General features: G+C 39.3%; 1 protein-coding gene across 1 annotated transcript in view; it reads left to right on the plus strand.

The window, feature by feature from the left end:
* The window catches only part of LOC104618402 (laminin subunit alpha-2-like), a gene marked incomplete at both ends in the record, with an annotated part of 72,236 nt that extends 58,328 nt beyond the window's left edge, over positions 1 to 13,908 (plus strand). The window contains 2 exons of the mRNA XM_010283981.1: positions 616 to 854; positions 13,735 to 13,908. Coding sequence (XP_010282283.1) covers positions 616 to 854; positions 13,735 to 13,908 — 413 coding nt within the window. The remainder of the gene's footprint in view (positions 1 to 615; positions 855 to 13,734) is intronic.
* Positions 13,909 to 14,390: the final 482 nt, after the last annotated feature.

Consider the following 14,390-nt stretch of genomic DNA (forward strand, 5'->3'; position numbering starts at 1 on the left):
TCTCTCACTGCCCTTCTCAGCAGCACAGGGGGAGAAAACAAGATGAAGCAGCTCACGGGTCGACGTAAGGACCAGGAGATTGCTTACCAGTCACTGTCATGGGCAAAACAGACCCAACCTGGAGAAAGTTAATTTAACTTATTGACAATTTAAATAGATTCAGATAGTGATGAACTAAAATATACCTCCCCACACGTCGTGGGGTTTTGTTTTTTTTTTCAGGCTCAACCTCACTCCTTCATTCCCAGCTCCTCTACCTCCTCCCCTTACCACGAGTGGTGCAGGGGGATAGGGGATGGGGGTTGCAGTCATAACAATCATCTCTGATTCTCCTTTCTCCTCACACTTTTTCCCGGCTCCAGTGTGGGTCCTTCCCACGGGCTACCATCCTTTAGGAAAAAAAACCTGCTCCACTATGGGTGTTCTTTCAGGAAATATCCACGTGTTCCTTCATGGAGTTCTCCATGGTATGCAGTGCAGGTATCTGCTCCGCCATGGTCTCTTCCAGGGGCTGCAGGGGAATCTCTGCTCCGGTGCCAGGAACACCTCCTCCCCCTCCTTCTCCTCTGACCTCTCTGACCCATCTTGGCTGTGGGGCTCAGCTGTGCCCTGCAGTGAGTCCGTTGGAGCTGGCTGGAACCGGCACGGGGCAGCCCTGTCCTCTCCTCACGGAGGCCGCCATGCAGCGCGCCGCTGCCAAGGCCTGGGCACGAACGCCTGGTGCAGTGTGTCACACGGGCTGGGAGGAGAGGCAGCAGATGCAGAAGAGAGGACGAACCCCACAGCTGAAAAAAACACGGCAGGACTGTGCGATGCCTGTATCACACCTGTGGGTGAGAGCGTACAGGTTACCGGTGAGAGACTTAATACAACAAAGAAACCCCTCATAGAATTAAACAGGACAACTTTTATTCAAACATTTGCCACTGCTGACATTCAGTGCTTTTGTGAAATACTGAGACTATGATTTTGAGATGGAAGACTGATGAACTCAAAGAAATGCAGTGTCCCACTTGCATGTTGAGCAACTGCTTGGTCTCCCGGTTCGTATCTGCTCCAGTCTTTCTTTTCACACCTTCTCTGCTGGCCACTGGTGCGGGGTCATTCCCCCGGGGCCTGGCAGCTGAAAGGCAGTTAATAGGCTTCAGCGCTGCTCTCGTGGGAAGAGGGAAGCAAAAAGATAAAGACATTTTTCCATCTTGTTCGGTAGTCAGTTATAGTCTTATTACGAGCTCTCATAATGTCTTATTGTTGCCTCCTAGCATTCGACAGATCTAAACCGTCTCACCGTTGCTTCCTAAATCTGCTTACACTTTCTGAATCTGACTGGGTGGTACTGTGCTTTAACACCTTGCTTCCTGTATCTCCTTCTGCCTTTCTAATCCTCTGATCTTCTTTCGGGTAAATTCTCGTGCCGCTTCTCTGGACCTCTCTAGAAAGAGAATAAAGCTCCGTTTGGACCCCTCCTTTCCTTTCTTGCTTATTCTCTATTGTCTCCATCCATCTAATATAAAGGTCATTAACTGTGTCTTTCTTATAAATCAAGAAATGTGTCATGCCGCCATCTTGAAGATAACATTCAAAATTCTATTATTTCTCTCTGTTTTGCCTCCTTTTACTTTTATGTGCAAGCTGCCAGTCCTGCACATCAAGCCCCAGGCATTCAAACATATTTTGTACCTCAGCAGTTCCTCCAGTCCAGAGAACCAGAGTTCTTTTGTTCTCTTCAGAAAATCGAAACTCTCATCATTTTCTGTCTTGTCTGTAATCAGCTCCTCATGATCTTCCTGCAACTTAACTCATTCGGCTGCAATTGGTTAGAAGCCTGTTGCTTTGGAGCACTCTTCTTAATCTCTGTTGAATCTGCTATTCGTAACACATGAAGTAATCTTTTTCCTTTATTGCTTTTTAATCCCACTGATGTCTCCTCTTTCCAACTTATTTACTGTAGAGATTATTCTGTGTGTTTAAACTACTTCTCATATATGACAAGTGCAGCATTTGTTATTTAGGTAACAGCCATCATATATGGAATTCCCTCCCCAAAGTAGTTCACGTATTTGCTCCTAAAAGCAGTTGTCTGTGTCCTTCCCAGTCCTGGGAATCCAGTGAGAATTGGACAGTTTGCACTATTTAGGCAGTGGCCAGAGGAGAGTTCCGATATTTATCTCATTTTATTTTCCTATTTTAAGATGGCAAGAACAAAAATAAATCAGCTCTACACATAGCTGGGCTTTGTAGCCATTCTGCCTACAATGGTCCTGTTCTTTGCTCCTTGTCCTTTCTGTTTATTTATGTTTCTTTAGTTCTTGTTGTACTATAAGGTTCCAACACATTAGGAAAACTGTTTACTTCTTGCACATTATGTTTGATTGTAGTGTTTGGACCAGTGGGACAGATTTGTGACTGTAACATCTTATTCAACAGAAAAGACACAATAATGCTAGTTGAAAGAAAAAGCGTTGTTTTCTTTTAATGAAATATTTTAGTGGTAATGGAAGAGGTTGTGTTAAAATCAAGAACAGGTCTAGGAATAATTTTAGCATAAAACTATCCTGAAAGCTGATCACTTTTTACCTTTTGTTGTTTTTTTTTTTTTTTTTCACAAGTTTATATTCAATACCCTGATAAAATTCTTTTTATTCACCCTGGGAAGCAGTTGGGTTTGAAGCACTGGGGAGCCTTCATAAAGGAAAGGCTGGAAAGCATGATCTGTCTGAAGGAATTTATCTATTCACCTGTGAACCAGAATGAATACACACTGGGTAGTTTGAAACACATCTCAGAGTTTGATGGTTGGTTGTTTAAGGATAAATTGTTTGCTTGGTGTAAGATGGGAATATGTTTTTAAATATGTGTTCAGCAATTGAGTCAGGAAGATTAAAAACATTAAACTAAAATGGTTAATAAGGAAAATCACTGGGGATATAAAGTCACCTTGAACAGTTCTCAAGGAAAATAAAACTGGAGGCTGTACATTCTCCATGTGCTTGAATACTGTAGGTAAGCAACAATTAAAATGGAAAATTGTAGCAAATACCATAATAACCGGTACGTTGATGAAGTGCAACAAGAGGATATAAATGACTGCGTCTTGTATTCATCATCAGGTTTCAGTAGATAAGAGAAGGGCATGAAGGAGTCACTTTATAATTGACCAGGCATTGTTTCAGGAGAAAAAGAAGCTGGAAAAAATTTGGAAACTGGAGGAGTTTTGTGACTCAGTCTTCACTGCATGCTATCATGCAGTAATGTTTTTTTTCCCTGTTGCCTCTTTATGTATGTACTATATAATCCCAATGACAGATGTTTATTTTTGCTGAAAAACTTTCTCAGACATTGTAGGATAAATATGGTCCAGACATCTCCATCTTTATTCAGGCTTCATAGTACTTTGCTCAGCAAGCAGTTGCACTGACTTCCATGAGGTCATTTTTGGAATTTATACACTGTTGAACAGGAATGAAAATGGTGGAGGCCAGTCCTGGGACTGCAGGTTTTTTTCAAGGGTCTGGTGCACGCTTTTGCATGCATTTATTTTTGTGCAGTTTTGAAAGACTGGGGGGCTGGGAGAAAACTGACTAATAAACCTCATATTTCAAGACGACTCATCCTCTAGGATGAACTTGCAAAGCCTCAGTACACTCAGAGATAGGACAGAAACTGATAATATTCAGGTAGAAAATAGGGAATAACAGGTTCAACAAATAAAGCCCCATTCAGACAAGGCTTAGGAAGTAACAGACGAAAAGAAGCGCTTCTGCTGAAATGTTAGTTCATTACAACAACAACAAAAGACAAACCTGAAACATCTGCCCTAAGTCAAAATGTAATTAGGCTGTTGATGTAACATGCACTACATATGCACTACAGAAGCCTGGTCAAAGATATCCAGTGGGACACTGACAGGAATTTACCTACTGTGTAACACAATGAGAGCCTAGATCTTGAAAGTGCTGTAAATGAAATAAGGCATTGAGCCAAATAAAATACACAGACTAACTGTATCAACAAGCATAAGAGCTGGAAGAATATGACAATTAGTAGTATCTACACCTTCCTCTCTGTTGTGGAGTGTGAGGTCTCTTGACAGATGGTAGGCTGAAGGTTATCCTCTACTGTGTATGCTGCCTAAGAAAGGAGATTGCTGGGCTGGTGACAGTGGAGTTTCTAATCCCAGTCTCTCTTCCTTAACTGCAGAGAGAGGAAAGAGCAGGAGAAGGGAAGGTTCTTGATGGGGAACTAAAAAATGGACTGACTGGGTAGTGGAGGAGAGACTATAGATTATATGAGTATTTTGGTGTTGTTCCATACTGAGACATTTAACTGAATTTGAGTTTGCTGAGACTTAACTCATGAGACCTAAGAATGAGTTCTTCAAACAGTCAAATAAGACTGGCTCACTTCTAAAGAGTGAGACTTGCCTGTGTCTTTTACTGCTGAACTCGGGTCTACAGCAGGGTATTTTCACCTGGAAGGAACAGAAGTTTCTCTTGTAAGACAAGGTTGTCTGGCTAGGATGCATTGACCCAGATTACAAAGGAGCCCAAGGACTGCTGGTGGCTAGTGCTATGGGGCCTTGCTGGTGGCTAGTTCAGAGGAGGGTAACTCAGAAATTTGAGAATCAGCTGGGCCACAGGCATGAAAACCCATCGAGCATGTGATTTTGTGATAGTAAGTAACACAGAGATTTAATGCACTGAAATTCTGTATGTAATTACGACAGATCAAGAAGGTGACAGTCAATATGATCTGCTACAGGAGATCAAAGAGGCTGCAAGGTTAGAGAAGACAGTTTGAATTTTATCTTTGTATAGATTAACAGATAATATAATTTAAAACTCCTTTAGAGGACTGCTGCTTCATACAGCTGGTTAGAGAAACCATAAAAAGAGAAGCATCTCTGGATTTATGCATGAGGAACTGGTTCAAAACTCTCTTGAAGGGCAGTCAAATTCAATATTCTTGTAGGAATGACAAGACCTCCCTGAAAAATAATGTAATCAAACCAAGGAAACCTTTAAAAAGAAAATCAAAATGAACAGTCCAAGATCTCTAATGGCAAGCATAGAGTTTATAGACTGCATATTAGACATTCAGAGAAGATGCATTTCTCTAGTTCAAAATGATTCAAGCAACACAATTAAGCTAGGGAAAAAATCTGTTTAAACAATAACAAAGAATCTGTCTGAAAAAGCAGAAGTTGTATCCAATTGAGGATAATAGAAGAGGACGTAAATTGTGTCAGATTCTGGAAAGTCATACTTTTAATAACACGTACACATGCTTTAAGGAATAATTTGCTAAATGCTTAAACGTTGCTAAGAAGGACTTCTTGAGATAAATGGGAATTAAAAAGACTGCTAGAGATTCAAATTCAGTAGGAGTTAAATATGGTGCAATGAAGCTATAACTGGAGATCTCCAGAAAGAAAAGGACACAGCAGAAAAGCTACATTAACTCTTTGTATCAGTGAATAGAAGAGCTCAGGGAATTTCCCACCTGGGAGTCTTTGTTCATGGGGACAAATAAGAAGAACTGTCTCAAACAGAAATGTCAGGTTTACGGTAAGCTGATTAATGAAGAATAAAAATTAATCAGACATATATCATATTTATCCATGGCTTCTGCGTGTAGTTAAAAATTAGTTGATTGAAACATTAAACATAGTTTATAATAATTTATAATACTGAAATTAATATTACATAAATGGAAACTGTTTATCCAATTTGTAAAAGAAAGGCACAGGTTTACAGGTAAGTAAAATCAGAAGGTCTAGTTTTTGTACCAAGCAAATCAGTAGAACTACATTAAATTATTTACACCATTTCTGAACTGTTGCAAAAATGGGCAAAACTCAAGATCAGTTTTTTTGCAGAGGACAGTGTGCCTTATGAATCTCTTTGAAGGATTCAATTAACTTGTGAACAAAGGCTCATTTCATTAATATTGTATTTTGATTTTCAAAAAGTTTTGACAAGATCCTTCACCACAGACCATGAAAGAAAGTGCAATAGAATAAGAAGAAAATGTTCTTTCATGGATTAGTACTTGGTTAAAAGAATAAATGGACCATTTTCACAGTGATGACCAATATGAACTGTTGAAAATATTCATATTTAACCTGGGAAAGGGATGAGTAGGAAGGTGACAAAGTTAGCTACTACAAAATCTTTCAGCATAGAAAAATGAAAGAACCATTAAATGTTCAGAAAGACCTCATGACAGTTAGTGGCTGGGTAGTAAAGTGACTGATGAATTTCTGTAGCAATTAAAGGAAAAGTAGAACACAGAGAAAAGTAGTTCAGCTTGTACATTGATTAAAGCAATTTCTGAATTAGGCCCTACCAGTTGTGAAACAACTCTTAGAATTACCTTGGCCTGTGCCCTGTATCAGCTCCGTGCTGGCTCAGCAGTAGTCAAAAAGGTCAACAGAATTTTAGGAAATATTACTGATGTTTAAAAAACAAAACTGAAAAAAATCATCAAACTATTTGTACTTCTACACTATGCCCTCCTTTCTCCTTAAATAATTTATTAGAAGTGGAAACAGTGCAGAGAAGGACAATAGAGATTTTCAGCCATACAAAGCAGTTTCTGTGTAAAGAGGTATTAAACAGGCTTAGGAGTTTTTGGCATATGAAATAAAAATATCATGTGGGATATGATAGAGGTATATTGAAATCACAGATGACATGGAGAACACAGTGGACAAGGGAAGAGCTACAGATGTTGTCTGTCTGGACTTCTGTAAAACCTTTGCCGCAGTCCAGCACAACATCCTTCTCTCTAAATTGGAGAGATATGGATTTGATGGGTGGACTGTTTGGTGGATGAGGAATTGGTGGGATGGTTGCATCCAGAGGGTAATGGTCAAGGGCTCCATGTCCAGATGGAGGTCAGTGACAAGTGGTGTCCCTCAGGGATCCATATTGGGACCAGTACTGTTTAATATCTTTGTCAATGACATAGTGGAATTGAGTGGACCCTCAGTGAATTTGCAGATGACACCAAGCTGAGTGGTGTGGTTGACATGCCTGAGGGACGGGATGACATCCAGAGGGACCTGGACGCCATCCAGAGGGACCTGGACAAGCTTGAGGAATGGACCAATGTGAACCTCCTGCAGTTCAACAAGACCAAGTGCAAGGCCCTGCACCTGGGTCGGGGCAACCCTCAGTATCAATACAGGCTGGGGGATGAAGGGATTGAGAACAGCCCTGCCAAGAAAGACTTGGGGGTACTGGTGAATGAAAAGCTGGACATGAGCCAGTAATGTGCGCTCACAGCCCAGAAGGCCAACTGGATCCTGGGCTGCATCCAAAGAAGCGTGGCCAGCCAGTTGAAGGAGGTGATTCTGCCCCTCTACTCCGCTCTGCTGAGACCCCAACTGGAGTCCTGCATCCAGCTCTGGAGCCCTCAGCAGATGAAAGACATGGACCTGTTGGGGCGGGTCCAGAGGAAGGACACAAGAATGATCAGAGGGGTCGAACACCTCACCAATGAGGACAGGTTGAGAGAGTTGGAGTTGTTCAGCTTGGAGAAGAGAAGGCTCCCAAGAGACCTCATTGCAGCCTTTCAGTACTTAAAGGGTGCTTATAAGAAAGATGGGGATAGACTTTTTAGCAGGGCCTGTAGTGATAGGACAAGGGGTAATGGTTTTAAACTAAAAGAGGGCAGATTCAGACTAGATATGAGGAAGAAATTTTTCACAGTGAGGGTGATGAAACACTGGCCCAGGTTTTCCAGAGAGGTGGTAGATGCCCCATCCCTGGAAACATTCCAGGTCAGGTTGGACGGGTCTTTGAGCAACCTGATCTAGTTGAAGATGTCCCTGCTCATTGCAGGGGTGTTGGACTAGATGGCCTTTAAAGGTCCCTTCCACCCCAAAGATTCTATGATTCTATGATTCTGTAATACACATGGCTAAATATGGAACTTACTGCTAGGGAGTTTTATGAGTTCTGAAAGTAAAAGCATGTTCAAAGGCAATTAGGTGAATCAATTGAAGAGAAGTTTTTCAGGGATGTTAGATGCAAGGAAGTAGTGCAATGTTTCAGTTTAGAAGATCTCTAATACGTGGATTTCTGGAAGCTCAGAATTCAAATCATTATATGCTTGCTCTGTTCTTACATGCTTTATTCTAGCCTCTCTCAGACAGGATACTGAGTTAAATAGGTGTATGGTCTGACCCACAGTAAATGTCCCTATGTTACCCCTACTAAAGGTATTGCTTTGAGCACTCTAACACACATTGATGATGATGATAATAATAAATGTATCATGTTTTCTCCCTCTTCTCATAGAAATGTTGCCTGGTTTCTGTCACTGCAAGACTGGCTATGCAGGAGAGAGCTGCAATAGATGCGCCTTGGGTTATATAGGATATCCTGAGTGCCTGCCCTGCAACTGCTCGCTGAAAGGCAGTGTGAATGTTGACCCTTGCATAGGTCCCTGCATCTGCAAGGTATGGATGTAAAATTCTTCTGAGCCATGGGAAGATACTAATGATATTGGAAGGTGCAGCTGGTGGTCTTCTATCATACAGTAGCATAGGTTAGAATTAAATTACACTGTCCTATCTAGCTGTGTTAGTACCTGTTATTCACTTCTCACAGAACACTTGCTCTTGGTCCTGTAAAGTCTTAGATTGTCTTGTGTCATCTCATTACTCACTGTAATTAACATATGTACCTACGAGCCTGCTGCCAGTCATACAAGTCCTTAGAAATCTGTATTGAAGTGATAGTTAAGGAGCCTGTGAATCATTTGTTTCAAACTGGCATCCTTATCTACTCAGGAACTATAATTTTAAAGTATTGCGTCTAAAACTAACTATTGTGGGCTCTAAAACTAACTTGTAATATGACTTCAAAAGAGAAAATGAGGTGAACTGATGATGTATTAAAACAAACAAAAAAGTTGTCTTTTAGGAGTTGTCATTAGGGATATAATCCTCTTTTCTTGCTAAGTTCCAAACTGAGAGCATTCTTTCCTGCCTTAGGATGGTTGTTTAGAAATCTCTAACATATTTAAAAAAAAGAATCCATCCTTTCTGTAGAATTAATTTCTTAATTTCTAGGAAGAAAATTTAAGAATTATTTTCACGGTGTGCCTTCATGTACGTCCAGCAAAGTATATATCGATACTATATTGAAAGAAAAAACTTCTAAAAACACATGCATCCACTTCTTATAAAGTACCCATTTACCAGAAATGCTGGTGCTAAGTCACAGTTTAGTAAGTAACCATGATTAGGCAGAAGGGACAATTTACTGTACTGTGGGCCAGTTTCTCTGTGTTGTACTTGTGGGAGTTTCCTTCCAGAATTTCATTAACAGAATTAGTCACAAATGTGAATTTAAAAATACTTACATTACATCCTTAAATGCAAGAATGTATAAAAAATACTTCAATCTATCTGCTCATGCTTCACACGCATGTAAAGCTCTGGTGTAACAGCTGAATAGCACTGAAATCTATTCAGAGAATTAACCTGATCCTCACTTTATGTAATAGTCACATGTTTTCTGTCAGAAATAAAATCTATCCATGTCACAGTTCTAATTCCTTAGCTACCAAGTCTAGAACATCAGAAAAGGGGTGCTTTTGCTATATTATGACTTGAAAGGGAGCTGTGATGAAGATATCATATGCCAAATACAAGATAACCACTGCTGAATTATTCTTCTTGTTAGGACATTATTTGTGTAATGTCAAACTGACCTGTTAGTACAATCAGACCAAAATGAACACATATGGAATAGAGATAATTGTTCCTATCCCAGAGAGTCTGCACTATATACACTTTTTCCTTGCTGTTCATCCTTTGTCTCCTTTCTGCTCCTCTAGCCCCTTTTTAAGTGCTTGTGGGAGAAAAATTATACCCTTTGCAGATTGCTGAGATACAGATACATACACATTTATTTTCACTAGCAATCTTGAAATTCAAATCAAAGCAGATTATGGGCAAAAGGACACTGAAATCATCAGATTAGTTATGCTCCGTATGAAGAATAAAGTGGGATGTCTGGACAAGTTAATAGCAGGTCTTAGGAAAAATGCTTCCCTTCTTTTAATCACATCTTTCAATTACATATGATAAGCTCTAAATTTACTAAAATAGTTTTCTTGTAAAGGAAATTGACTGCTGGAAAACAGTTCTAACTGTAAGCAGCAAAATACGACAAAGTGAGCATTAGATTATTATCTTTACCGCATTAGCCAAAGTAAACTAAAGCATAGAAAAGTAAGGGACAAGTATAAATGCCTGTTTTATCAGTAATTGTCTCAGAGAGCTTTCTAAATGTATATGGTCAAAGTCTTATTTTTGAATAATTTAAAACTGGACTCAACACAGTATTCAGAAATAAATGAGGCTGTGAAAACATTGCTTCATTGGCTGAAGCATAGGTTAGATCTCCTTTCTAAGTTTGTCTTTTATATATCTATTATCCACTGAATTTGCTGCCTACTCAGTAGAATTATACAGGTTTTACACATTGATGACATGCTTGTGACTGCAGAGTAGGACAACTTTTCATTTAAACACATAGTTGCTTTTGAAGCAAAATTCTTTGCTTCATTTTTTTATTTTACCCTTCCCACTCTGCATATACTAAGTGCATCAGCAAGGTCTGAAATTGGGACCAACATTCATAATTCTAGCTAGTAGAATTGTGCGTGAGAGCATTTGGGTGCCTGTGAGTTCCCAAATGTTGCCCACATTATTTTTCACATGAAGCATGAGTAGCTGGGTGATTTCAGCATACCTATGACAATAACATGCATTGATTAATCCTGAGATTGCTAGTGAAAATGTAAAAATATTATTCTTTAAATTAATGAGATGGGGAAGTTAAAAGTAATTGCCTGATAGCCTTGAGTTGTATTAAAGAGATTTTTGGTTTGTTCAAGAGACTCTATATGATGTTGTTGAAGAGGAGTGTAGATACAGAACAGCAATAGAGATAGAACAAAGATATTTTGCTACACATGTTGTTACTAATTAGTGGTGAAAACCTATTTGCATTTTCATTTTATCTCCTTCTTTACCTGTCCTTACCCCTTCGCCCTGATTGTCCCTATTTTCTTAATCTGTGTGTGCTATCCTTTCTCCCCATACCTCTAACGTGCTTTGCCCTGCTTTTTCCATCTTTGCTAGATCTTAACCAGCAGGCTATCAAACGGCTTTCGGTGAACTTACTTCAGAGGCATGTATTTCAAGCAATCATAGACTATACAGTGTGGGCAGGTTTTTTATAATGTGTTCATTCTCTGCTGATGTGGAGCCAAAAATTTTATCTTGTGTGCATACCATAGAGCACTGTCCCTAGGATTAAAGAGGCTGTATATAACACTTTTGAAAGGGAAAGAATTTTCTGGGCTATCTTGGGAAAAATATTGAGTTACTAAGCCAGCACCATAGCATGAGCCTTTTGCAAATGTACGCCTTGTAGAAAAGCTAGCTTTATCTTTGCCTGTAGGACAAATTGATGTATTGTGTAAGCTAGCAGGACTTAATGCACCGCAGAAGCTTTCTCTGAAAAATGTAATTACCAAACACTACGTTTAGAATTCTTCATGTATGTTTAGTGCATGGCTTTCTGCAGGGGAAGAGTTTGCAGACCTGGCTGCATAGCTGGCAAACATATGTAGTTATGGAAAGAAGAAATGCAGTCCTTTTAACACTTGGATTTAGCCTGAATTCATCTATTAATGACAGACCACTGAAAAACTGATATGATGAATGGTTGGTACAGGTAATACTATGTACCTGTAGTTCGCATCGATTGGGCACACACAGATTTTATCAGCCATCCCTACAAACTACAGTTGTTGAGGCTGTAACATTGTGTCTCATACTTCTTTCCCCTCTGACACTCTTAAGTGTAAAGGAGATACATTAGATTATTCCCTGAAATCAGGTATGTCCATTCATGTAGAAGACAAATTAAAAATCTTATAACGTCCCGTTTCTGTGTCCTGTTATTTACATGCAGCCTTAATAACTTTTATTGTGTAGAGGATTTGCTACTAATAATCACAAATAAGAATAGTCTTCCCTATAAATGTCTTTATAGTCTTGCATTTATACTTTTCTGCAGAGTGTAAAGCTGGTGATCTCATGTTCTAATCTATGACAACTGAAGTAATATTCTAACGTGCATTTCCAGGAACATGTTGAAGGAGAAAACTGTGATCGTTGCAAACCAGGTTTTTTCAATCTGCAGCAAAATAATCCCAAAGGCTGTGAGGAATGTTTCTGCTCTGGGAAAACTAACGTCTGCACACACTCTCACCTTACCTACAGAAGTGTAAGAAAGATCACACTGTATCCATACATGTCATTGGTTTTGTGTTACTGTGTGTCGTCACTGTCCATTGTCACCAGAGTTCATCTTACTGTAAAATCATGCATGTTCTTTTATGGCCCATGTATCTTTCATTTATCCTAAAGAAAACACTTATAAGCTTCGTTTCTCTTCATTGTGAGAAAGCTCTGAAACAGTGCGGTTAAACAATGAAAAGTGTAAAAGAAGTTATAACAGTCAAAAATGAAGCCATGCGCATAAACACAGTCCTGGAACGTGTATACATAATCAATCCTGGGTTACATGCAACATATCCATAGGGAAACCTCTTTTCCAGGTCGCTGTTAAATTTCTAGACTTGATAATTCTAGACTTGATAATTAAGATTAGACTTAATAATTAAGAATTTTGAAACGTTAAATGTACAACACAGTTTATGTAAGAAAAAGATATCCCCTACAGGGGCATTCTGAGTGAATTTCTTTTGCATACTGCATTCCTAGGAAAGGATGTGAAAGGGAGATGAATCTCCGGTTCTTATTTGTGCTGTAGAAAAATGTCTTTAGCTTGAAAATATACTCTAAACTTTAAATTAGTTCTCAAAGCTCAGGCACTGATTCTACTGTAACGGATGTATGCTACATATTCATGTCTGTAGATCGAGTTTGGGAAATGTGTTCCAGGTCTACTAGCTCTTGGTTTTGGCTGTATTTGCATGCTGGAAGTCTGAGAATAAAATCATATATGCCTAGTGTGCTCATTTACATGCCAGAATCTAGAAAATTTTCCATCCCACAGCTGAGCTATTTTATTGTTCCGCTTGTATGCAGGCTCCAGAAGCCATCCTTGTATGAACAGTGTGCTCTTCTCTGATGATTCATTTCTAGTTATAGGATTTCAAAAAGTCAAGTTCTGGTGCTTCACAGCTTTGCTTTGGCTTTCTAAAAAAGTATATTTGAACTTGTAAGTTGTAAAGCTTTAGAATTACAAATTATTTTAAATTATGCTGTCTATAACATCAGAAAATGTATATCCATTTGTCAGCTCATCTTCTGTACGCTCTGTGACTGATATTATTTATTGAAAACTTGTGTAATATTTGGAGATATTCTTGCACATATGTTTGTATGACAGAATTTCCTCCTCACTCTGGACCATATGAAGCAGAGAAAGCAAATACTTGCAGTTACTTCAAACTACTCAGAAGTTATACCTCCCTGTCACATACGATAAGAGAAATTTTTGCTGTTATTACTTCATTGTTTCCTTTGCTCCTAAATGTATATTAATCATATAAACCTAATTAGTTTTTTAAAAATGGAAGACTGAGAGGCTGTGACTATTGAAATGACTGATGTCCTGATTCTCACTGTAATGTGTTTTGATTTGCCTTTTTTGGTGGTTTTTTTTGTCATTATAGGTAGAAGATATGAATGGCTGGTATCTGACTGACTTACCGGGCATCATCAGAGTTACCCCCAAGCAAAAGAGATTTGATGGACATCAGCAGTTTAGCATCAGCAATGTGGCTGCACAAAAAGTACTGCCACAGACCTATTATTGGAGTGCACCCAGTTCTTACTTGGGCAACAAAGTAAGTGCAGACAGTACTTGCCTAAACGCTAATTTGATTTATTGAGAAAAGAAGTAAGGCTTTGAAGGGGGCTGGAACTGAGAGAAGATTAAGTTGGATAGCTACTTGACCAGCAAAATTGCAACCAGAGAGGAATCAGGTGTATGGAGTATCCTTGTGAGGCAAAGAGTTAAGTAGGGAAAATTAACAAAGTGTCTTTGACCTTGAGCCCTCTTCAGGCTTCTGCTGTCAGATATTAGACAAGTCTATATAGTTTGCAGCATTGTTTTTTGAATGAATTAGCTGATGTGTGGTTCAGCTTGTCCTGTTCTTTTCCCACCTTGTCCTTAGCTTTGAAAACCAGTTCCCTCCTCTGCTTTTCAGAGATGCAAGTTGTGTATCAGATGTTGTGCGGGTGTGTTACAAAACTTTGATGCTTGGCAAGAAACTTGTATGTGGGGAGCTCTCTGCCCTAGAACTCAGAAAATGCTGTTGTGAGCTCT

The sequence above is a fragment of the Phaethon lepturus genome, unplaced genomic scaffold (genome assembly GCF_000687285.1).
Source record: "Phaethon lepturus isolate BGI_N335 unplaced genomic scaffold, ASM68728v1 scaffold5953, whole genome shotgun sequence".
In the NCBI taxonomy this organism is placed as follows: domain Eukaryota; kingdom Metazoa; phylum Chordata; class Aves; order Phaethontiformes; family Phaethontidae; genus Phaethon; species Phaethon lepturus.